The sequence below is a fragment of the Daldinia loculata genome (assembly GCF_022478755.1).
Source record: "Daldinia loculata strain CBS 113971 unplaced genomic scaffold F4817scaffold_15, whole genome shotgun sequence".
NCBI lineage: Eukaryota > Fungi > Ascomycota > Sordariomycetes > Xylariales > Hypoxylaceae > Daldinia > Daldinia loculata.
The window spans coordinates 543,626-565,549 of record NW_026054869.1 but is presented as its reverse complement, the minus strand read 5'-3'; the positions used below and the strand labels follow the sequence as shown (position 1 = coordinate 565,549).

Genomic DNA, 21,924 nt, shown 5'->3' with positions numbered 1-21,924 from the left:
GTTTCCAATTATACTTATATTTACATGAATATATATATATATATACATATATATATCGCTGGCCATGTGATTCTGTTTCTATTCTAAGTAAAACACCTCCTCGACCTCCCTCCACCACGGAGGGCCAGATTCACTACTGTGAGCGCCGGGTACGAAGCTCTACGATCAAAATCTGGTTAGCATCCCAGGAGTCATCCTCACAGCAGTGGAACTTAGGATATTTACCTCTTGGAAGCCATCGGTCATGGCCCACCACTCTCTTACTTTTGGATTCTCTCGCATGCGGACCATATCGCCGATATAGTCGTTCCCAACATATTTAAAGCTCGCAAACAGGATCCCCGTACCGGGGTCGTGGAAGATGCTGTCTGTAGTTGTCAAGAAAGGGGAGAATATTAGTCTCGAAACAGTTGGCTTTATATAGTATAAGTAGAGGAGAAGTATCTTACAGTCCTCGATATTGCAGGCCTTGATTTGCTCTAGAACCTCGGGCCACTTTGACGGAGTTAGTACTCTCTGAAGATAATGATAAAGGTTCCTTATATATGGACATTACGTACCACGGCAGCATGTACTTCTTTGTATTTATCAATAAACTCTGGCTTCAGCTTAACAATCTGCGCGATGCGACGTGCCGTCTTCTTAGACTCCGGATCGGGCGATTTAGTGATGCGAGCAGGCGGCGGAGCGTGGGGTTTCCACATGGTGATAATAATGAAGGGCAGATGTTACTTGTCGGCTTAAGTTGGTATCTCTTTCTTCCTTTCTTCCTATTTGCTTACTTCGCTTTAGATCTCTAGAATCTACCAGATTTGCTTCGTTTCTACGTGATATACACCTCTAGTCGAGGGGCTGCCGGCGGGGAGGTACTTAATTGGTGTTATATGGGGTTCGGTGGAAGTTCACCGCGAGGCGTCTAGAGCCAAGGGACACATCCAGACGCGGGGAAACGAATGAACCGAAATGTCCAATCTAGACTCGCTTGCGTTTTGTTATTGGCCTATACGAGGATATTCCCCTTACGTTTCACCTTTCTCGGCTTCCTCTTTCTATAGAAGAAAAGCAGCTTTGTTTCACTCTTTTCTTAGCTTCACACCAACTACTAGGAACATATTCGTACCTAGCCTAGCGTCTATAAATCCCAAGTATCTATTAGCTTACATCTAGGTTCCGCGAACCCTCAAGGGCCTCCATATCGGCCACCGGGTTGTTTGGTAATTCTACAAATATGTGATTAATGGTCACCTTCGGCAGACCCCTTTTAGACGGGCCTGCTCATTTTATATGCCAAACTCCGCCCATGCAACAGCCTATCCCTCCCCTTTCATATACCGGGTTTAATTTTCTTAAGCCAACAAGTAGTAATAATATCGGTTTATAATCGTCCTATGTCGGCCGGTTCCTTCCATCCTATATTGTTATAGACCCATGCTAGCTGCCTCTTTTAGAGACAGATGCCTGCTAGAAATTGAAAAGCCGTCCCCAATTCACTCCTTATTAAAACCGCGCGCAATCATCAGAGAGTAAGCCGTATTAAACTTCGAAGGGGAACAGGCGCATCGCTCGGCGGCCGAGAAAAAGGCGTTACGTGTAGATCGCTTCGATTAAGTAGATGAGGCCAAACACCAAAAATGCAATGGCGCCACCTACCGTCACTATGAAAACACCTATGTTAGCAACTAGCTGTAGAATACGGCAGATCTCATCTATCGCAACTTACCAACTTTCAAGCTCACTTTACCGGCAATGGCCCTGCCACCGAGGACAGCTACGCCGGTACAACATGCGTGGCCCAGCACGGCGCCCAATGTCACCCACCAGTAGTCTTGACCAGCAGCCATGGCAATCGTTGCAATCTGACTACGATCTCCCCATTCCCCCAAAAAGGTCATGACAAAAGTTTGCACCCACGCGGGACTTAGAAGAAGCGAGAAGAGGTTCGATAGGCCAACGCCGAATCCGCTGAAAATGTTACGCCGAGGCGACGGACTCCTACCTGGAGAGGTGGAGGGACTGCGAGGTGGAGTCGGGAATCGAGACTGGGACCTTGGCTTCCGGTCGCTGCTGAGCCCCATCTCCAACGCGTACGGAGATAGAGAGGAGCGCCGTCTACCTTGTTTTAGTGCCAAGTGCTCCTTCTCCTGCAGCTCCATCTCAACCTCTTGCATCTCTGCCGTGACGCCCTCGTTTGGATCCATGGCCATGCCCTCACGTAGCAACTTCGCGCCAAATATAAAAAATAGTCCCGAGGCTAGGAAAGTCGTCACTCTCTTTGGGATCAGGGCTGGAACCGTATGACCCATCACGGCAGATAGGACAGTCATGACCAGCAAGGCACCAAAAGCAGCCGAGAATACAAGCATACGGTCATGCTTCATGGCCATGAGCGCGGCAACGAGGAATGTTTTATCACCCACTTCAGAAAAGAGGATCATGGTGAGAGAAAGCACAAAAGAGTGGAAAGGTTGAATAAGGCCTTCGTTGCCCTCGTCATCTTGCTCCCAAGTCTTGGTGGTAGATTTGGTAGGTTTCGATACGTCGAGGTGATCTTTATTGGCCGAGTCAGGAACGGGATTCGGGTCGTCGCGTAGTTTACCTGGTAGGTCTAATGGCTTCTGTGCGGTAAGTTAGCACCTTAAAAGTAGTATATAGGGTTGTCTTCATACCTCGAGTCCGGAAACATCTTCTGGCGTCTGGTGTAGGTCAACTTTGCCTTTTTCCTTCTTGTTAACTTTCTCGCTCGTAATCTTTTCTTGCTCACTATGCGGCAACGGTGGTTTCTCCTTTGGGGTTTCGGGCACGTTCTCAACCTTCTCCCCAGTTACACCCTCTTTAGCTTTCTTGGCTTTATCTTTCTCGCTCACGCCTCCTTCGGTACCGGTAGTGCCCTGCTTAGGAGGCTGACGATGGGGGTCGTCCATGACGCCGTCGTTGCTCTCGGGTATCTTCTTCCCATCGATGACGGTAGGATCTACCGGCCGGTCTTTCAAGGAAGGGAGGGGCTTGGTTTCTACAACATCATTGGCATCACCCTTCTTGCGCCCCTTATCAGTCGTTACGAAAGGACCCTCATGCGGCATCCCATCTTTACCATCTACTGGCGCGACTTTGGTGCCGACATCGACTTTGGTCGACTTGGAAGATCCGGCAGCTGAGTCTAGAGATTGGGACGACGCACTGCCCGCACCCACAGCGGGAACATCTTTTGCAGGTTTCGTACCTAATGTAGATGCGGCTAGGGCAAGGGAGGGTAGAAGTAGAAGAATAAACGGCGTTCGTCGTTGACGGAGTCTCATGATGGGCACGAGATTAGGTAATCTAGTAAAGCTGAGGTTATTGCTGGTGATGTGTAGTCGCCAGCCCAAATATGATGTGAACAGGTTTCCAACCAAGCGACTATTATTCTACAAATATGGCAATGTTCCTTCAAAAGCCTGCGGCGGAGCCAACGCAATGCGTGGCTAACAAGGATAAGACGGCGGTGCGATCCCTAAAATGGGGGCAAGTTTTAAGTTAGATGTACAGGAAAGACAGAAGAAGAGGGATAACGCCAATGAAGAGGAATGTAAGGATTATTAGATTATAGTGCTGGAAGAACCTTTACTCTTGAACGGAATCAGCGTGAAAAGGGGCAAGAAACTTGAAGGTGGAAAGATGTAACAGGGCAGTAAGTGAGTTAGGTAAGTGGTATGTACGCGACAGTACCTAACATAGAAGACCGAAAAGCTGGGGGGTTACAGGTGCTACCCACAAATTACCTTTCCACTGTACTAGCTCCAAACAGCCCCAAAATGTACATGGGCTAGGCATTCCAAATTAAGCCTGCTGCTACTCTGGTACTGGTACCCATATTTAGGTCCTGTATTTGAGGCACAGCACTGAAGCCGGTCAGGGCCGGTGTCACAATATAATATATTTTGTACCCATTATAAAACGAACGTATATAACATTAACTTCAATAATGTCAGATTAGTCAGCCCTGTCAAGTGACCTAAAATCTTTGATGTCCATGTAATTACCCGCGTTCGACGCGTTTTCACGATTTTACTAGTTTTTTAATAAAGTAACTGTTTATTTCCGGGATTATATCTGGTCTGTGCGCTTGTTTACACCCCTAACCCTAACCCAATCCCTAACCCAAATAAAGAGGGTTATATAATATCGAAAACGGCATTAGCGACAATAGTAACAACAACACCAACAATACCAACACCATTAATACCAGCCATTATAACAACGTAGCGACCTATCGTGGGTTTCCCACGCATTTATAGAACCGGCGTACACTCTCTCAATCTATAATGTCTGGGCGCCGTCGTCCAGCGACGCGTCAGACCGAGGCCGTTGAGCCAGCGGAGCCGGTCGCGAGACAGACTCGACGAAGTGCTAGACTTACCGAAGCATCTGTGGAGCCTGAATCCCGATCGCAGATTGAAATCTCACGACGCGGTACTGGGCGTCGGCGTCGTAGGAGCCTCGAGAGCGGCGCGACACACGAGGCCCCGAAAGGCTCTACAGATCACGTGAATCCCGAGCTAGAAAACGAGCCAGAAGATGAGCCAGAACATCTTGGTATGCTATTTCCGGACTTCATGTGCTAGCTTTTAACTAAGTATTTTTTGTAGACTTGGCTCCGATATCTGAGCCTATCGTTTCCCAGAATGACGCAGGATCCGAGACAGACGATATTCACGAGTCATTGGAGGTGGACGCTTCTAGAATTCAAGATATGCTCGACTTTGATATACCCAAGTTCACACGCTGGTCCGGCAACATGTACGACATCCTATCATCTATAGATAACAAGCAGCCAAGCGTGGAAGATCGTTCAAGGTTAAGTCGCACCAGAAAATCATATAATCACGCCCGCCTTCCTTTTGCCGATACCAGCGCCTTTCTCATAAAGCCTATCAACTTCTCCGAGGACTATGGCCCAGAAGTTCGAGCCAAGATACAAGTAGCAATCTGCTCTGGAAACATTATATCACTTCTTGCCTCTATTGTAGATGTCACAGTTGGCAAAAAGGGATCGCTCCCGGTTCTTGAACAGCTGGATGACTCTTTCCCGGCCTCGTTCAATCTACATTCTCCGGAGAATGACGACACGGAGCGGCTTCTAGATCTAGCATTCCGTATTCGATGTCGTCACGTAGTTGAACTACTAACTGCTGAGTCTTCCGTTGGCCCGTACGAATTGGCTGCCAGTATGTTCTATAGTCAGTTCTCACATGCTCCTGACGGCTCCCAGGTGGCTACCAGCCAAGAACAATACAAACATTTGGCTGGGGTCAATATTAACGAAAACTCCCGCCTCTATGAAAGCTATCAAGCCCGCATCCAGGAGATCATCTCTATTCTTTCTTCCGATGACAGATCCGAAGTGGAATCGCGTCTAGATCAAGATTGCCCCAAGGAACAGCTCTTTAATGACCTCAGATCATGGGGCCTAGATATGTATAAACAACTTAATAATATGCCGACAGATCAGGGAAACGTGGAAGCCGCCAAACCAACAAAAGGAGAAGATGTGCATGCATTAGTAAGACGTGGAGAATCAGAGTCTCTTTTCGTCGACGACAATGAAGAGACTAGAGGGGACTCAGACTCAGACTCTGAATCAGACACAGATGTTGCAGGATATGATAAACTGCCAACCCAGGAATCTAAGTACGTTTGCAGTCGCGTTTCTGGTCCATTCTGAGGTTGTACTAACACCCCGTAGTCGGAATTTCATTAATAGTTCCGCCATCCTGGCCGCCGTGAGGCGGAGCGAGAATCAGCATGTATCAAGTTCTATATCGGTACCGCCTTCTAATCAACAAGCTATAGAGGATAATGGGCAAACGTTCAGTATCAGAGACGCAATCCGCGGCTTAGATCCTAGCCAGGTAATTGGTCGTACGAGGAAACGCCCGGCTCCTAGTGAAGATGATGCAAGCGAAGGCGATGATGACTTTGAAGTAAATACGCAACTTTTTAACGAACCCAGGCGGTCTCGTAACGAAGATGCAACTGTTCAAAGACCACCTTCTAAACGCCCCCGAACCTTGGAACAACCTCAGATTGTGCGTCGCCAGCAAGTTACTAAGGAACGGCCGCGGAGCGATATATTTGAAGACCTTGATTTACAGGAACGAGATATTGTCAGGTTAACTCAGGAGGCCCGAGATGCTCGACGTGCGACCTATGTGAACAGGGCCAAGCCCCGGCAAGTTCGCGTACCGTGGTCCTTCTCTGATACCTCCAAACTCTTGGACCTAATCGCCGACCGATCCATAAATTGCTCATGGAGTACCATTGCGAGAATAGGCGATTTCGAAACCCCACGAAACCAGCAACAAGTACGTGATAAGGCTCGTGGTCTAAAAGTTTTGTACTTGGAAAGTGACCGGGTTTTGCCGCTAGGTTTCGATCAAGTTGTTCTAGGCCAGAAAGAAAAGGCTGCAGTCATCAAGTGTGGCAAGAACCCTGATCGGCAAGAAGACGACCTAAACGAAGATGGCGAAATTACCAATAATATATGGATTGGTTGAGACTAGCCTAGGCAACTTGCTACATCTTTATATAATTTTTTTTATTTTAGAGGTGCGCCCACTATATTCAGTCTGGGTTAGGGAGTGGGAGGTTTATTAGGTGTATTCTTTTTCGTTATTCTATGCGTTGCAGTCATCTAAATGGCGTTTCAGCAGATAGATACCCCGTTAGACTAGCTTTGGCCTGTAATAAGGAATTAACCCTTTAATGCTTCTTGATAACCATACCCCTAGTCGCTTGTTAGTCGTGCTTCACCGTCCGTCTCATGCTTTCATGGATAGCGACGGTCCAAGGAGGATTCATAGGCTTGCGGATACAGTATTTCCCAAACTCGGCGACGTGGGTTGCTACTGCAATTCGGTCGTCTTATCCATAAACAGGTCTCAGTTCTTTCAACATTACTCTAAACAACAATTGCCGGTAGTTTATTTTATATATATACGCCAGACAATAACAAGCGGAGTTAAGCAGGAAGTCCGAACTAGGCATAGTCGGTTACATGTAGGCTAGCAAAATAGCAAACCTCGTTCTCGCATTCTGGGACCCTGGGTAGTATCGGATTCGAGAATCTGGAATTGATCCATGACGTATCAGCATGAGACTACAGAGTACCAGAGTAGCAGATCTCACATGACAAAAATTTAATAGCCGCTGTAGCAGGAGCCAATAAGGTTGTGTATAATTTACCTAAGGCTCGATTTTGTGGAGTGCTTTAGCAGGTTGGGCAGCTATCAAAAGTTTTTTATTTCTTTCTCTTCTGGTTTGTCCGAGCTTGTGGTTCAATATGTACGGACTGCAGGTAGGTTAGTACGTACTTGCCTCCGGTCTGAGTCACCCGACGCATAGGGTACTTGCCTTTAGTAGTACAGAGTAGCGTGATAATAAAGTACTGACCTACGAGTCTTAAGGAAAAGGGAGGCACAATAGATAGGTACATGTATGTACATAATACATGTGTTGAAGCAACTGTAGGTAGGAAGGCTCAAATAGTTTAGTATTTATTTACACGTAATATCCAATTCTGTAGATTCCAATGGAAGTAACTCCCTCTCTCATTGAGATAAACTAAATCTACTACCCTTTGGCACTGTCCTGACTGCGCCTACATGTAATTGCTCGTTCAAAGTGGTTCGATATATTTATTCATATTGACCTGGAAATGGGTAGTCCCAACAGTAAAGAGTACCTCAACCTACACGCAATTGGATAGATGCATACATATAATTGAAGGCGCTTAACCTTAGATATCCACCAAAATTGAAACCACAAGACGTACCCCGTATGTATAGAAGTAGGTACTTGATGAGCCACTATAGCTGGAGGTAGTCACATACATAGTACACACACGGTATGTTTTAGCTTAGAAAAATTTGAGCCAATAGATAGCTACATTAGCGTTAGGATACGAGACCTAAATACCGTACTTTTACAGTAAGTAATAAGCCAACCGTACTTTTACCGTTTAAGGTTTTAATATTATTTGAATTTATAAACGTTTTATTATAATTTTCGTTATATATATAATTGGTATATTTTTGGTTGGTTATTTAAACGGTTTATATATTTACGAATGGTTTTTTTTAACAAATGGTTTTTTTACAATTTTAATACGGTCCGGGAAGGTGTAATTTAAATATTTATTAATATAAAAAAGTCGCAAATGCCACTTTATATATTTAAGTAATTATAGGTTATACGCGCTTATATGTAATAATGTATTTAAATAATAACTTTGTAGCCGTAGCCGTAACTTATTTAAATGTAAAATAATGTTTATTTTAATAATATTATAATTTAATTACTTATAGCTTTTTGACTTAAAGTAAATACGTATAATAATATTTATTTATATATAAGTATAAATATATTTTTTTTATTTATTACACTTTTTCGGACCGTATTAAAACCGTAAAAAAACCGTTGGTTAAAAAAAACCATTTGCAATAAAAAAACCGTTGATTTAAAAAAACGTTTAACCTTAAAAATACCGTTATAAAGTAATATCGTTGGTAGATTTAACTACCGTTTTTTTTTCGTATTAAAATGCGCAATTATTTAAACAATTATACCGTGAATATACGGTATCAATACGGTCTTAAGGTCTTATATACTGACGTTAATGTACGAACCTTAAAGATTACTTAGATTAGGTACAAAGTACAGTAGGAAAAGGAAAAATATCAAAGAAAAAAAATTCAGTTTGTGAATTGGGAAGGAGGGGTGCGCAAGCAGGAAGGGCCTAAGGAGGGGCAATGCCCCCACAATCAGAAATCTACCTTAGCCACCGTCCGAAATAATTTATAAACCCCTACACACCCTCGCCAAACACTCTTCTGAGTTTCCTTTTGATCTTCGTCTCGCACACCGTTAATCAGAAGCATTAACACCTGCTGAACGTGAGAACCCCCCCTTTCCCCTTCCTTCTTCCATCAACAACTTCATCTATCCTATCTACCACTACAAGACTGCTCATACGATCAGTAAACTAACCATCATCTACGCAGTTTTCGTGTCTCCCTTCATCACACAAATAGAAATCAGCAAGCTTCTACCGCCAAAATGGGGTATGTAGAAAAACTCTATCGCGCTCTTCACGAAGCGCCTCGTTGCTAACAACAAACCTACAGTAAGGAAGACAAGATTCACATCAACGTCGTCGTCATTGGCCGTAAGTTTCCTGATTAATTTCTACGCGCATCATGGCAGATTATCTAACTGGTCATTTCAGACGTCGACAGTGGCAAGTCCACTACTACCGGCCACTTGATCTACCAGTGCGGTGGTATCGACAAGCGAACCATCGAGAAGTTCGAGAAGGTTAGTAATATTTCATTGTTTACATTTATCGCGTTTGTAAACCACGCTTGAATCGACAAGAGCTCTTAGGACTTGAAGTTCTTGCTGTTTCGCTTCAACCGCGTGCCCCTCCTCTGTCACGACTCAACCCCCACCGAGGGGCACAAAATTTTCCCTACCCCGCTCTGACGTTCTGCACAACATTTTGGTGCACGGAGCAACCAGCCCTAGACATGCCAAGCGATATCAAAAAAGCATCCACTGACCCACTCAATAGGAAGCCGCTGAGCTCGGCAAGGGTTCCTTCAAGTATGCCTGGGTTCTTGACAAGCTAAAGGCTGAGCGTGAGCGTGGTATCACTATCGACATTGCCCTCTGGAAGTTCGAGACTCCCAGATACTATGTCACCGTCATCGGTATGTTCCCTCTCCTACACTAGACCTATTGAACTTCGCCTAGATACTAATGTTGTCTTTGCTTAGACGCCCCCGGTCATCGTGACTTCATCAAGAACATGATTACTGGTACCTCGCAGGCCGACTGCGCTATCCTCATCATTGCCGCTGGTACTGGTGAGTTCGAGGCTGGTATCTCCAAGGATGGCCAGACCCGTGAGCACGCTCTGCTCGCCTACACCCTGGGTGTCAAGCAGCTCATCGTTGCCATCAACAAGATGGACACTGCCAAGTGGGCTGAGGACCGATTCAACGAAATCATCAAGGAGACCTCCAACTTCATCAAGAAGGTCGGCTACAACCCCAAGACTGTTGCCTTCGTCCCCATCTCCGGTTTCCACGGTGACAACATGTTGGCCCCTACTGCCAACGCTCCTTGGTACAAGGGCTGGGAGAAGGAAACCAAGGGTGGCAAGGTCACCGGTAAGACTCTCCTTGAGGCCATTGACGCCATTGAGCCCCCCAAGCGTCCCACAGACAAGCCCCTCCGTCTCCCTCTCCAGGATGTCTACAAGATCGGTGGTATTGGAACTGTGCCCGTCGGCCGTATCGAGACTGGTATCATCAAGCCCGGTATGGTCGTCACCTTCGCCCCCGCTGGTGTCACCACTGAAGTCAAGTCCGTCGAGATGCACCACGAGCAGCTTGCCGAGGGTGTCCCCGGTGACAATGTTGGCTTCAACGTGAAGAACGTCTCCGTCAAGGAAATCCGACGAGGAAACGTCGCCGGTGACTCCAAGAACGACCCCCCTTCTGGCTGTGATGACTTCACTGCCCAGGTCATCGTCCTCAACCACCCCGGTCAGGTTGGTGCTGGTTACGCCCCTGTTCTTGACTGCCACACTGCCCACATTGCCTGCAAGTTCGCCGAGCTTCTGGAGAAGATTGACCGACGAACGGGTAAATCCGTTGAGAACAACCCCAAGTTCATCAAGTCTGGTGACGCCGCCATCGTCAAGATGATTCCCTCCAAGCCTATGTGCGTTGAGGCTTTCACTGACTACCCTCCTCTCGGTCGTTTCGCCGTCCGTGACATGCGACAGACCGTTGCTGTCGGTGTCATCAAGGCCGTCAACAAGAGCTCCAAGAGCGGCAAGGTCACCAAGTCCGCCGCCAAGGCTACTGGCAAGAAATAAGCACGCCAATCACAACTGGACTGCAGCCGCGGGGATGTAATGTGTCTTCGGCTGGTTAGCGGCCATGGGCCCTTGACGACACGACTATGCCTCTACGAATTTCCTTTGCTTTTGACACGATCTGTTCTCTCGGACATTTGATACCGAGCGCAGTATGAGAGGAAGGGTTATGGGCATTTCCGCGACAAAACTTTCTCATCATGTGCTTGTAGTAAAATAGAGTCATAGACCGTGACCCCTCTTATTTATGCTGTGATTGTGATGTGTCGTGTCCCTAAAGTGATTATAAAACTCTGCCTTACTACTTCACTCCATCTCTCCCTAATTAAATTCTTCGACTCCTATTTTGTCAATCGTGTGTTCACGCTGGAAGCTTCCCTATCCCTTCCGTAACATGATTGATCACTTAAGAGACATACCAGTATAATTGCTTGATGAAGATTTGGTATATTAAATCATCATTACTACGTCAACGATATCATGGTTGGTGTTTTTTAATCAGTCTTCATATTTGACATGATAATTCGGAAACGTAATATTTTAGGACTACCTGCTTATAAAACTGACGTGCCGGCTATGCTCGCTATGAAGATTGCAATGTTCTACCTATACTTGGGTAAGGTAAAGAGAGATTTTGCGTGTAGCTTTGGCTGCTTACGAAACAGTAGAAAGCATGAAATCTTCATAAATGTATAGTATATTACACACAATAGTTTGCAGCTAGGTGATCAAACCCCGTAATTTACATGCTATGTAATCCTGACCACAGCACATCAGTGCTGGCGAGTTTTTGGCAGGCTGCTAAGAAGCTATCGTGATATCTACGCGCGCCTCCCTTAGGGGGATCAGCGCTAGTTTCAGGTTCCAAGGTAACTTCCGCTCTCCGCCCGCTCTCCGGTCCTGCCTCTATAGACGTATATGATAATTTGAATCCTTCATATGGCATTGATATGGAGCGATGAACCTCTAGACTTGATAGCGTATACTCGGTATCGAGGTTTCGCGGTGTTCCGGATTCGGGGCTGGCTGTAAATGCGGTGGGGCCGCCGGAAAAACGCCGCATGGCTGGATACCAGAGGACGGAGAACGACTGCTTTGGCGGTGTCTTGAACTCGCCGCGCTCTAGGTCGAATTGCGATGACCTGAGAAACGTGTTCAACGGCTCCCAGGAAGCGAGCTCGGCAAGTTCGCCCTCGGGCACCGCGTACTGGGCCTGCGTGAAGCGTAGGTCAACGAGGGACGCGGGGAGCATGACGTCCGTTACTTGTGTTCGCTTTATAGCGCGGAAACTCTCGATGCCATTTATTTCATTGCCAGATACTGCGAGGCGAAGCTCGAGGAGAGGCGCGGGAGGAGTGGTGACGCTAGGTACGCTAGGTTTGGCTTTCCGCTTCTTTTTTTTGCTTTCGTTGTGAGTGGGCTCGAGGGTGGGCGTCGGCCAGAATCGGATAACCACTGATGTTCTTGTCTTGACAGGCGATTGGGTCCCGTTATTAAACTTGGTAAGCTGAATAGCATGCGGCGTGGCGGCGGCGAATACTCGGAGGTGATTGGCAGTCAAGAGGTCAGGTAGACTGGGAGGCGAGGCAGAGGGGTTGTTCGCGTGTAGCAAAGAGCCAAACTGCGCTACAGTTGATACTTGGGACTCTTTCGTCCATTCCACGCTATTGTAAGGGGATAGTAACACATCCGATGAAGGCATATCGAGCCCATTGGAAGTGGGCAATTCGGGCTGTGGTGTAATGGGGAGCGCAAGTCTGTCAAGTCGTTTCATTACTGCTGGATCGCTGTCTTCGGATGCCACTGGTAGTATGTAACGAGCCCACGCACCCGTTCTGTCATTCCATCCCAGTTTTTCTTTGTTTGCAGTATTCATAACAAACCTGCCCGTAGCCTGACTTTTTGAGTCTGCTGCCAAGAGAGTAGCTGTCGTTGCTGGTTGTGGGTTGAAAGCGGTAAGTAGCAGACGGAAGACTTCATCGCCTGGAGATCTTAGGCCTGTAAGACCTTGCGAAGTATGTTCTTCGGATTCCATCCAAGTTACGTAAAGCTGCGTAAATATAGTTAGTATAGGTACGAGAAGTATTATTTGAAAGGCTGCTGGCTCACCAGTCTGGTACTCTGGTTTATCCTAACATGTGTATTTGTGATACGTCCTACTTCTTCTAGTACCGCTTCATCGAGGGGCTCCGAGGCGATGAAGTCGACCGGATAGCTTGCGTCGGTGATATGTTTGAGTGTCTTGGCTAACCCTTCTACTAATGTTGAAGCCTTTGTTTTCGTCGCCACGATGCGTATAGTCTTTTTACTCCGGAATGCCTCGATCTTCTCTCCAGGGTCTAGCAATACGTGGTCCATGAATGTCATCCATCGCCGAGTACCACCTATTGGGAGATTAGCGAGACTTGCTCTTGAGAGGGAAGTATAGGCGACGGACATACGCATGAGCAGAAGAAACCTAGAATTTCGAACCTTGATGTTTATTTCACCAAGGCCAGCATCGAGCTCTGCAATCGAAAGACCCCAACATCCACGCATGATTTGTAGTGCGAGTTCCTCCTTTGGAGTGGTCGACTCCGTTGTGTATCCATGCAGGCTAATATTACCATCTTCCACGGGGTCTGAATGGGGTTTTAATGGCACCCATGGACTGATTTCTCTGACCCAACTATAGCTCCTGAAGGCAATCGACGTTGTATTTACCCCACCCGGCTTGTGATGCTCGAGATAATCATGAAGCTGGCCAGTCAGAAAGCCGCTCATCAGCTCGGCTTGCAGCTTGCGGAAGTCCCTTTCCGGCATGGTAGTATCTAATTTTGGTTTTAAATTATGAATATTGTCACGGACCTCCTCTGCGGTTGGCGTTTCTCGCTGGAGGTTGAGTAGAGCTTCGAGATTGGCAGGCCGGTTGTCGGGCTTAGCGTCGGAATCATCAGGGGCAGAGGGATTGTATTTTCTTCGACGCAGGCCTTTGTCCCTCATAATAATCACAGAGGCAGGCTTGCCTAGCATATCGGTACCAAGACTCCCTGAATCCTCCATGAGGACGCGATCGCGAGAAAGACGCCTCTTGTGGAGGGTCAAGGTCTTAGTGGCACGTCCTGCGCCATGTTCGCGCTTCCTATCTCGCGCCTTATTTTTATTTTCCGGATTCACGTCCTCATCTTCGGGGGCTAAATCATCGTCGAGGGAACGGGCGGTCGAGTCTCCATGAAAGCGTCGCAGGGTTGGATGCTGGGTTCTAGTAATGCGACTGCAGCTGATGCGACTGGAGGCTTGAAAAGGCTGAGCGCTCCGATGAAGAAGACGCAGTCGGCATCTTAGACAGATTGCGCCGCTAGTCACTCTGGTGGCTAGCATGGAGAAGGAATAAAGAGATCCTCTAGGCGACTAACAGGCCAAAATATTAATAAATATTAATATATAGGCCAATCTCTACTAGAGAATATAATATCGTGGATAATAAAAGACTCTAGATAATAAAATATTTCGCTCCAACTTTTTTAGTCTACTTCTTAATCGGGTAATCAGCTTTAGGATGTGCATCCTAGTTTATCGATTGATAGCGATAAGTACTATCGATAAAGTTGAAGTGGGATCTCTCGAGTCTCTACGCGTACAGAAGTAAAACGCGTCTCAGTCAATCTCCCCCGCCGAGCTCGTGAGTCGTAACATTTAGGAGTGGATCCTACCTAACCTAAGGCATCTTGCATTCCATAGTTTTACACACATTTATACACACATTTATTTATACACACGTTTACAAATTAGAGTATACTCTTCACATCAGTATCTACAGACTACAGCTATGCCTCCACAAACCCAGACCCAAAGACGGCGGAAAACAGGTAATAACGATAATGCCAACGAAGCCCGACGGCGTCGCCAGTCTCGACACAAGCACGAATCGGACGATTCCGAAGCCTCTGAAGAAGATCAAGATGGCGATGTCGATATGGAGAGGACAGGAGACGCAGACGACCAGCTAGTCAAGAAGCTGGTTCGATACGCCCTAGCATGTGAATATGCGAGGATACCCATTAAGCGAGACGGCATTCGAGACAAAGGTAAGTTAAGTCTACTCAAGATACCCAGCCTGCAGTTCTCCCTTTTCTAAAAAAGCTACACATAGTTTTGGGAAGCAATACGAGATCGTTTAAGCGCGTGTTTGAGGGGGCACAAGCTCAGCTTCAACAAGTCTTTGGCATGGAGATGGTGGAATTGCCCGTCAAGGAGAAGCGTACACTAAAGGAGAAGCAGAGTAAGGATTGTACAACGGCGTGCCTTGTTATCTTTTACTAACTAGTTGACATAGGGGCGAACGCTAGGAAAGCGGCTTCCCACAGCACCGCATCCTCCAGACAATACATATTGGTCTCGACCCTGCCACTAGAATACAAATCGCAGTCCATCATCGCCCCGTCACGAATACCGAGCACATCCGAAGAAGCTGCATACGTCGGGTTCTACACTATGATCATCTCGTTAATTGTCCTCAATGGAGGAGAGCTGAGCGATACGAAGTTACGACGATACTTGACTCGCCTGAATGCCAGCCAGAACTTGCCCATGGACAAGACCGATAACGTGCTACAGAAGATTGTGAGGCAGGCCTATGTCGACAAGGTAGTGGAAAAGAGCGACGGCGACGAGGATGCTGTAACTTGGTGTATCGGATCCCGGGGGAAAGTCGAGGTTCCACCTGAAAGTATTGCTGCTGTGATCACAGAAGTCTGGGGCGAGCTTCCGGATGATTTCCACACGAAATTGCAGAGGAGCTTGGGAATACAAGAACCTCAACAAGGCTATGATGAAAGTGCCATTCCCGAGGAGTGAGGGATGAGGATTTAAAGGCGCTGTTAGTTCAGAGCCCAATGTACTTGACGATACCCCGTAATGAAACCACATTTCACATGAAATTATTTCTGATATGACCACTGTAGGCATTTGGAATCTAATGCCCTGTACGTAGTAGTCTTTATCCTTTATTACTCGACCAGAATCTGATCAAGATCCTTCCATTGCCCTGAACTGTCTGATCTAGACGGCGCATCGGTCGTTTGGCGTTGTTCAACAGCTACAAGTGCAGACTGCAGCGCCCCGACCAACTACGCCGTAACTCTTCATATTAATTATGCCCGCGTATGGGTTCTTCGCCTTCACGAGGAGGAGGAGGACCACATGGCTGTATCATCTTTCGTAGAAGCTGGGCTCGAACTTTGGCGGCGGGTTCGTTTTGCGCGAGCGAGATGTAGGCTAATTGCGAAGGGTGACCGACGAGACTCGAGTACGTGTCGCGCGCGACGTTGGTTCTCCATTCCCACGATGTCGTGTCTGGGTGACCGGTGCCGATGTACTTGGCTTGAAGTCGCTCAAGCTCCTGCTGGGTGCGTAGTTTGTCCGCCTGTATGCTGTTAGCTTTTGGTACTTTGATGCTTAATCTAGTCAATCTGACATACCATATCAGTAGGTTTTTTATTGAATATATGTCTAGCACCGTATAATTTAGCCTGTTCTAGTAGACAAACTAGTAGGAAATGCCGAAATTATTTAAGTCGCCGGAAGTCGAGGAGGCAAGTTGTTGCTGTAACCGCGAAATAAACTAGAGGTACCTAGGTAAATATGGTCTGAGCGCCCCTTGCAGCTTTTAGTCTGTTTTCAGACTGTTTAGTTACATGTACATGATAGCTGACCCAGTAATATGTATCTAGGGAATTCCTCGGTATTCCCTGATAGGACGAAGGGTGATAAGACGCAATAAAATCAAATCGAATAACGAATCCGCGTGGTGCAGTGGTTAGCATGGTGCTGTAAGTCAATCAAACATGTCTCAGTTTACTTCGTAATACTTACTAACATCAACAAAACAGCTTATACTTTCTCGTATTGAGATATGCATAGGTCGTGGGTTCAATCCCCACCGTGGATATTTAATTTTTTCTCTATTTCAAGAGAAATAAGATTTTTTAATTCTTACGTTTTACTAATTTTATCACTCATGCAATCCTACTTCATAATACCGAGTCTATCAAGTAGCAACGGAGCTGCCAAAAAATATTTCTTATAATTAACGGATGTCGCAATGTAGTTAAACTCAACAGTATTCTTTCGACATTGTACATTTATCTCACATATTCCAAGTATCTTTTTTTTGCTGCTCTTATGGTATTCATAACGAAAGATAGGCATATTAATTCTTGTGGTTCGAATGCTAACAGCGCTTCCCATTTTCTGACTTCGAGTCTAAAAGTAGTCCAATTATAGATGCACATCTCGTTGCCGCTACCATTCGACTCAGGAATACCTCCACGATCCTTTCTGCAAGACATTATTTACTCTGTCTGAGCAAACGCTCTCGCTTTCTTTTGGGAGCCCTTGTAGTCTCTTTATAATCTACCAACATTGGGAAGAGGAAGTCTTCAATGTTTACAGAAGAGAGGAATGATATTTTGTATGAGACTAGAATTGACTCGAATTGCATTAATTCTCCAAGCGGTTAGTTCGTAAAGATCTGTATTAAATTGATGCAAAATATATAAAGTTCAATGTTGCATAGAGCTTGGGCATAAGGCTGCAGGTTCTAGATATGTACGTACCTTATCTAGATGTGGATAAGAATACCTAACCCAGGCCAGCTTGGGGTTACTTCGATGGCTCGTACCTTTTAATGTTCCAATTAGCACTTAGCACTACACTGCATCTAATACATCTAATACACCAAGTACAAATGCGCGTCGCATATGTGTCTACATGTATAAGTAGATTATCACACTAAGCTTATACCCATACTTCGGATGGTAGATTTCCACACGTTCCATAAACAGCCTACCGTCTCCATTGCGCATAAATCCTGGCTGCCATTGGCCTTGTTTCGGAAATCACCAGGCACTTTCAACGCGGCATAGTCGTTTTTATCACGATACGGGGATATAGTAGAGCTCTATGAGACCCAAAATTTCTTAGCCTCTATATAATAGTGGGATTCGCGATTGCGTGTCTGAAAATATGCTAGAGCCATGGGATGAAGCTATCGCCCTTCAGAAGGAGCGTCAGTTTTGCGCCGATGATGTACAATCTATTAAAACGTCCTGTGCCAAGGATCATGGCAAGAGGCATCCTATCGAGTGTCCAGATTGTTGGACCCGTCTCCTTAACCGCATAAGGGATCGATATCTCAACTCTGCTTCTAAGGAATGGTTTTCTGGCCGGCGGCCGTTTCTACTCGAGCTTGATACTATGTTTTCTAAAGCTCACAATTTTGAGGTCGATCTCAAGACTATTGAGCAGCGCATAGTTGACGAGAAGAAAGAGTGGTACCGAGACAAAGTAAAAAACATAGGACTTCAACATATTACAAAATCCCCAGCCGAGGATCGAATTCTACAACAAAAGATCAACGACCGGAGCATATCCGCAGATCAGCTTGCTTCAGAACTGAGAGCGTCCTTTAGCGACGGCGCCGTCAAGAACCAAGAAGCATTCGACGAATTTATAGAACGGCTGAAACATGCTAACCTACCCCAGACACGGGTCGAAGCCTACATTGATATATTTTTTCAACCCGCTCACGACCCTTCGGGTGCAGCAAAAGCTCAGAAGTACATCGATATGGTTAGAAATGGGACGTCAATTGCGGATACCATCAGTGTCATGATCCGTGACCGGCATTTAGCTAAGGGTGACCAAGATCAGAAGCAGGCACTTCATAAGCAGCTCGAAGAACTGAAGAGGGCTAAAGCAGCACACGAACTGGGTAAAGCGAAGAGCGATAAGGCACAGCAGGATAAGACCAGAGAAACAGCACTCCCTGATGATCAGCAGTCCCTACCGCCGTGTTCGGTATGCTCGAAAACCCCATATGCGCAAGACTTTATTATATGTCCCCTATGCCAAATTCTGGGCGATTTTTATAGACTTGGAGTCGGGCCTACTGTCTTCTGTTCTCAGAAGTGTGCAGACGAACGCTATGTAAGTTGTTCTCTCCCTGTGATAGTCGCGAATGAATTCTTACTGTTGATAGGAAGCACATGTTGAAGCAAGACATGAGTGTGCATCCGGCCAGAGATGTGTCCTCCTCCACGACGAAGATGTCGAGATGGATGACGGAAGAACTGTTTTAGTCTTCTGTCAAGAGTGTGTAGAAACGCTCGGCATCCCATCCGTGTTTTGCTCGGCTCGCTGCTTTAACGAGAACTTTCAGCGTCATCGCGACGGTGTCCATATTCCCCGGCGGAAGAGTACTCAGCATGAGGTTAAAGATGAAAATCAGCTTGAATTCGACCCGGAAGATAAGACGAGGTATAGCGCTAGAAAGATCGAAGAGCATCTGGTGACATTTGATAATGCTATAGCAGAATGGCAGCAGAAAACAAGCGCTACAGTGAAATAAGGGCTACGAATGTATAGTAGGAACTTCTTCTCTTCTTGTACTTGTATGGATTAAGGACGAGACCGGCTGAATGTAGAAGGGTAACAATGCATATAAAGGCCAACGGCCTGCATCGTACCAGTCCATGTTGAACATGGCTAGCGTGGATGGATGTAAATATACCTATTATAAATATAATAGGTTGCGAGCCATGTACTGCGCTGGTATTCCGAAGTTGCACAGTCTTAATGGTGTATGTAAAAGTGACCTTGTAAATACGTAATACCTAAAATACCTAAATGCCCCGCAGTCAAAGTTACATAAGCTTTAATATCTCCGAGGGGTTATTTGATTTCAGTTGGAAGGCCGAGACCTAAAGCTTTCCGTGCTCGGCGCCGATTGTATTTTTGGCCGAGCAAGTACATAAACTGACCAAAAAAAAGCTACTAAAGCTATCGCCGCGACAATATCGCTATCGCAATCGGCATTTTACCATCAGCTACACAGTTGAAAAGCCAACGTCTCCATAACACCTCCAACTTCTCCTAGATAAACTATATCGGTCATATCTAACTACACCAACCTGCGATCCGATCTAGCGCATCAACTATGTCCATGGTCTCAGCCCTGAAGGGCGACTTGCCGCAGCAAGCTCGATCATTGGTGAGATCTACTCTTGCTATATCCAACCATGTGCTGCACTATAGTGCGCCGACATTCACAAATCCCAAGCACACGCACTCTATACTCCGTAGTCATGAGCTGGGCTAATATGTACTGCTTTGCCATCTAGTACCGCCAGCTGCTGCGTCAAGGCAAGCAGTTTGAGGCCTACAACTTCAGAGAGTACGCGAAGCGCCGAACGAGAGACGCATTCCGAGAGAACGCGGGCGTACAGGACCCTAGAGAGATACAGACACTCATACAGAAGGGACTAAAGGAGTTGCAGATGATGAAGGTACGGCATCTATATATCTCGCAGCCGGCTGAAGGGTCATTTCGACGACAAGAGGCAGTGTAGCACGGCGTGATGAACAGTTTAGCTAACGAGTCTATTTTCTCTCACAGCGCCAAACGGTCATCAGCCAATTCTACCAGATAGATCGGTTAGTAGTGGAGGGCGGAATATCGGTATGTTTCCTAAGAGCCTTAATATTTGTGCAGTCATATACAGTTGCTAATAACCTACGCCAACAGGGTAAGCAAAGCGGAAAGTCCGGAGATATTTCGCGGCAGAAGGATACAGGGTGAGCATATCAATGTTATGCTGCAAACTAGGTAACAGCGGCTAACCTTTATAGATGGGATTAATACCACCCTGTGCGATGCTTTAGACTATCCGCAATAGGGTCACCTCGTTCTTCTCATGCGTCTCGCCTCTACTATACGAGACGTACCAGCCCTGTACCATTAAACTTCATTGTACATCAAGCGCGCGGTTGAATTATAGGCTTGCGGCGTCCGCTCTCCTAGTTCGTAGGAGTATCAAGTCTCATTAGAGCAGGGAGAAAACGGAAACGGGATCAGGTTAGAATTTGGTACGCATGAAACGGGGTATAAAAGTATGGCCTACGAACAAGGCAATGTGCGGTACGGCAAGGAGTACCAAGGTCATCTCACATCATGATATCGAATGCCAATTCTGCTCAAGTTGCCTTATATGAACTTACGAGTGATAGTTCGCCAGTATGTATGTATCTAGGCTTTCTTGCCAAGCTAGCAGAGACCATTCGGATATCCGCTGTATAGCAATCAATACACTCCTCATTTAAGGCAGAACATTCTAACTAGAGACTGGCCATCCTGTCTTTGTCATTCCCTTTTGACATAACAAATTACTGCTGTCTGTATATATTAATTAAACTTACGTTTAAACAAGAAGCATTCTGTTCGTAATCAACAGTTAGATAGATAGGTCTAGATAGTACTTACTAATCGATCCATCACCACATAAACCTATATCTACCAAGTATAATAGAGACACGTCCTCCACGAGTAAATTTATTGTCTTCACATATCATTTAATCATTTAAGGTGCATGCAGACTGGTCAGAAAGCAACCCCCTTGAAAGTATAAGAAACCCGACTGGCTTTAACGATGAATTCGGGATTACTATGGTTGGTTCGCACTACTAGATATCAAGCCTTCATAATGAGAGCATAAAGAAAAGAGAAGAATGAATGCAGAAAATAAATATTTTTGAACCCCGCAAGCATGAGGTAGCAATATATTTCAAAGATTGACTGACGCAAGTTGTGTTGGTATGCATCTAAGTGTTTGACAAAATTGAAATGTGGCCAAGCACGAACTGAACGCCTAGTTTTACATGTTGGAATAAATATTAGAGTTTGACGCTTTCTTTAAGCTTAAAAGGTCTAAAATGTAGACCGCGGCAGGTGCGAATCGAACACACAACTTTTCACATGTTGGAGTGTAGTTTGACCTCAGTCTAAGACAACTTCAACAAAAAATATAGAAAAAAATCATCTACCCTTCACAAGCTTGAAGGGTAGCAAAAGGTAAGATGCGGTGAGTGCGGATCGAACGCACGACCTTCAGATGTTAGAATGAAGTTGGACTTCAGTCTGACGCTCTCCCAACTGAGCTATCCCCGCTTGATATTTTTGGTGAGGT

At 46.0% G+C, this 21,924-nt stretch overlaps 9 protein-coding genes and 1 non-coding gene across 10 annotated transcripts in view; 5 read left to right on the top strand and 5 right to left on the bottom strand.

Annotated features, from left to right (window-relative positions):
• The window catches only part of F4817DRAFT_333299 (rhamnose mutarotase), a 1,076-nt gene extending 11 nt beyond the window's left edge, over nucleotides 1-1,065 (bottom strand). Inside the window, exons 1-4 of the mRNA XM_049302747.1 lie at nucleotides 561-1,065; nucleotides 450-495; nucleotides 226-368; nucleotides 1-159 (exon numbers count right to left, since the gene is read on the bottom strand). The exon at nucleotides 1-159 is cut by the window's left edge and continues 11 nt beyond it. Of these exons, the coding sequence (XP_049160620.1) occupies nucleotides 79-159; nucleotides 226-368; nucleotides 450-495; nucleotides 561-704 (414 nt within the window). The 5' untranslated portion in view covers nucleotides 705-1,065 and the 3' untranslated portion in view covers nucleotides 1-78. The remainder of the gene's footprint in view (nucleotides 160-225; nucleotides 369-449; nucleotides 496-560) is intronic.
• F4817DRAFT_333298 (UPF0016-domain-containing protein) lies at nucleotides 1,066-3,748 on the bottom strand. The gene is made up of 3 exons (XM_049302746.1): nucleotides 2,667-3,748; nucleotides 1,721-2,615; nucleotides 1,066-1,655 (listed from the first exon to the last, which is right to left on the bottom strand). Exons 1-3 carry the CDS (start codon nucleotides 3,294-3,296, stop codon nucleotides 1,585-1,587), a joined length of 1,596 nt encoding a protein of 531 aa, XP_049160619.1. The 5' UTR covers nucleotides 3,297-3,748; the 3' UTR covers nucleotides 1,066-1,584.
• Nucleotides 3,749-3,966: 218 nt separating this feature from the next.
• F4817DRAFT_333296 (uncharacterized protein) lies at nucleotides 3,967-7,247 on the top strand. Its single transcript, XM_049302745.1, has 4 exons — nucleotides 3,967-4,572; nucleotides 4,626-5,667; nucleotides 5,723-7,103; nucleotides 7,165-7,247. The coding sequence occupies exons 1-3, from the start codon at nucleotides 4,302-4,304 to the stop codon at nucleotides 6,531-6,533; spliced, it is 2,124 nt and encodes a 707-aa protein (XP_049160618.1). The 5' UTR covers nucleotides 3,967-4,301; the 3' UTR covers nucleotides 6,534-7,103; nucleotides 7,165-7,247.
• Nucleotides 7,248-8,747: 1,500 nt separating this feature from the next.
• Nucleotides 8,748-11,156, top strand: F4817DRAFT_333295 (translation elongation factor EF-1 alpha). The gene is made up of 6 exons (XM_049302744.1): nucleotides 8,748-8,930; nucleotides 9,039-9,098; nucleotides 9,162-9,202; nucleotides 9,263-9,351; nucleotides 9,608-9,746; nucleotides 9,813-11,156. Exons 2-6 carry the CDS (start codon nucleotides 9,094-9,096, stop codon nucleotides 10,919-10,921), a joined length of 1,383 nt encoding a protein of 460 aa, XP_049160617.1. The 5' UTR covers nucleotides 8,748-8,930; nucleotides 9,039-9,093; the 3' UTR covers nucleotides 10,922-11,156.
• A 444-nt stretch (nucleotides 11,157-11,600) lies between these two features.
• On the bottom strand, nucleotides 11,601-14,414 carry F4817DRAFT_333293 (mitochondrial inner-membrane-bound regulator-domain-containing protein). The gene is made up of 3 exons (XM_049302743.1): nucleotides 13,363-14,414; nucleotides 13,031-13,305; nucleotides 11,601-12,971 (listed from the first exon to the last, which is right to left on the bottom strand). Exons 1-3 carry the CDS (start codon nucleotides 14,279-14,281, stop codon nucleotides 11,664-11,666), a joined length of 2,502 nt encoding a protein of 833 aa, XP_049160616.1. The 5' UTR covers nucleotides 14,282-14,414; the 3' UTR covers nucleotides 11,601-11,663.
• Nucleotides 14,415-14,729: 315 nt separating this feature from the next.
• On the top strand, nucleotides 14,730-15,757 carry F4817DRAFT_314516 (MAGE-domain-containing protein; the record flags this gene model as incomplete). Its single annotated transcript, XM_049300412.1, has 3 exons — nucleotides 14,730-14,988; nucleotides 15,054-15,182; nucleotides 15,237-15,757. 3 exons carry the CDS (start codon nucleotides 14,730-14,732, stop codon nucleotides 15,755-15,757), a joined length of 909 nt encoding a protein of 302 aa, XP_049160615.1.
• Nucleotides 15,758-15,838: 81 nt separating this feature from the next.
• Nucleotides 15,839-16,725, bottom strand: F4817DRAFT_364213 (splicing factor 3B subunit 10-domain-containing protein; the record flags this gene model as incomplete). Its single annotated transcript, XM_049306725.1, has 2 exons — nucleotides 15,839-16,325; nucleotides 16,615-16,725. 2 exons carry the CDS (start codon nucleotides 16,723-16,725, stop codon nucleotides 16,050-16,052), a joined length of 387 nt encoding a protein of 128 aa, XP_049160614.1. The 3' UTR covers nucleotides 15,839-16,049.
• Nucleotides 16,726-17,607: 882 nt separating this feature from the next.
• F4817DRAFT_57689 (uncharacterized protein) lies at nucleotides 17,608-19,524 on the top strand. Its single transcript, XM_049307656.1, has 2 exons — nucleotides 17,608-18,889; nucleotides 18,942-19,524. Exons 1-2 carry the CDS (start codon nucleotides 17,927-17,929, stop codon nucleotides 19,308-19,310), a joined length of 1,332 nt encoding a protein of 443 aa, XP_049160613.1. The 5' UTR covers nucleotides 17,608-17,926; the 3' UTR covers nucleotides 19,311-19,524.
• A 74-nt stretch (nucleotides 19,525-19,598) lies between these two features.
• On the top strand, nucleotides 19,599-21,235 carry F4817DRAFT_57678 (uncharacterized protein). Its single transcript, XM_049307655.1, has 5 exons — nucleotides 19,599-19,952; nucleotides 20,083-20,247; nucleotides 20,358-20,420; nucleotides 20,487-20,536; nucleotides 20,591-21,235. The coding sequence occupies exons 1-5, from the start codon at nucleotides 19,899-19,901 to the stop codon at nucleotides 20,598-20,600; spliced, it is 342 nt and encodes a 113-aa protein (XP_049160612.1). The 5' UTR covers nucleotides 19,599-19,898; the 3' UTR covers nucleotides 20,601-21,235.
• A 580-nt stretch (nucleotides 21,236-21,815) lies between these two features.
• Nucleotides 21,816-21,905, bottom strand: F4817DRAFT_t65. Its single transcript has one exon. It is a non-coding gene; the product is annotated as a tRNA-Phe (tRNA).
• Between the last annotated feature and the right edge of the window lie 19 nt (nucleotides 21,906-21,924).

Bases quoted from the DNA above. Each gene is read 5' to 3' on its own strand.
- F4817DRAFT_333296 (XM_049302745.1), top strand. From the start codon at position 4,302: ATGTCTGGGCGCCGTCGTCCAGCGACGCGTCAGACCGAGGCCGTTGAG. The intron at 4,573-4,625 runs GTATGCTATTTC...TATTTTTTGTAG, and splicing joins AGATGAGCCAGAACATCTTG to ACTTGGCTCCGATATCTGAG. The intron at 5,668-5,722 runs GTACGTTTGCAG...AACACCCCGTAG, and splicing joins CTGCCAACCCAGGAATCTAA to TCGGAATTTCATTAATAGTT.
- F4817DRAFT_333293 (XM_049302743.1), bottom strand. From the start codon at position 14,281: ATGCTAGCCACCAGAGTGACTAGCGGCGCAATCTGTCTAAGATGCCGA. The intron at 13,306-13,362 runs GTATGTCCGTCG...ATCTCCCAATAG, and splicing joins TAGGTTTCTTCTGCTCATGC to GTGGTACTCGGCGATGGATG. The intron at 12,972-13,030 runs GTGAGCCAGCAG...ATATTTACGCAG, and splicing joins TAAACCAGAGTACCAGACTG to CTTTACGTAACTTGGATGGA.
- F4817DRAFT_57689 (XM_049307656.1), top strand. From the start codon at position 17,927: ATGCTAGAGCCATGGGATGAAGCTATCGCCCTTCAGAAGGAGCGTCAG. The intron at 18,890-18,941 runs GTAAGTTGTTCT...TACTGTTGATAG, and splicing joins AGTGTGCAGACGAACGCTAT to GAAGCACATGTTGAAGCAAG.
- F4817DRAFT_57678 (XM_049307655.1), top strand. From the start codon at position 19,899: ATGTCCATGGTCTCAGCCCTGAAGGGCGACTTGCCGCAGCAAGCTCGA. The intron at 20,248-20,357 runs GTACGGCATCTA...TTTCTCTCACAG, and splicing joins AGGAGTTGCAGATGATGAAG to CGCCAAACGGTCATCAGCCA. The intron at 20,421-20,486 runs GTATGTTTCCTA...CTACGCCAACAG, and splicing joins TAGTGGAGGGCGGAATATCG to GGTAAGCAAAGCGGAAAGTC.
- F4817DRAFT_333295 (XM_049302744.1), top strand. The intron at 9,352-9,607 runs GTTAGTAATATT...CCCACTCAATAG, and splicing joins CCATCGAGAAGTTCGAGAAG to GAAGCCGCTGAGCTCGGCAA. The intron at 9,747-9,812 runs GTATGTTCCCTC...GTCTTTGCTTAG, and splicing joins ATACTATGTCACCGTCATCG to ACGCCCCCGGTCATCGTGAC.
- F4817DRAFT_333298 (XM_049302746.1), bottom strand. From the start codon at position 3,296: ATGAGACTCCGTCAACGACGAACGCCGTTTATTCTTCTACTTCTACCC. The intron at 2,616-2,666 runs GTATGAAGACAA...CTTACCGCACAG, and splicing joins AAGATGTTTCCGGACTCGAG to AAGCCATTAGACCTACCAGG. The intron at 1,656-1,720 runs GTAAGTTGCGAT...GTGTTTTCATAG, and splicing joins TAAAGTGAGCTTGAAAGTTG to TGACGGTAGGTGGCGCCATT.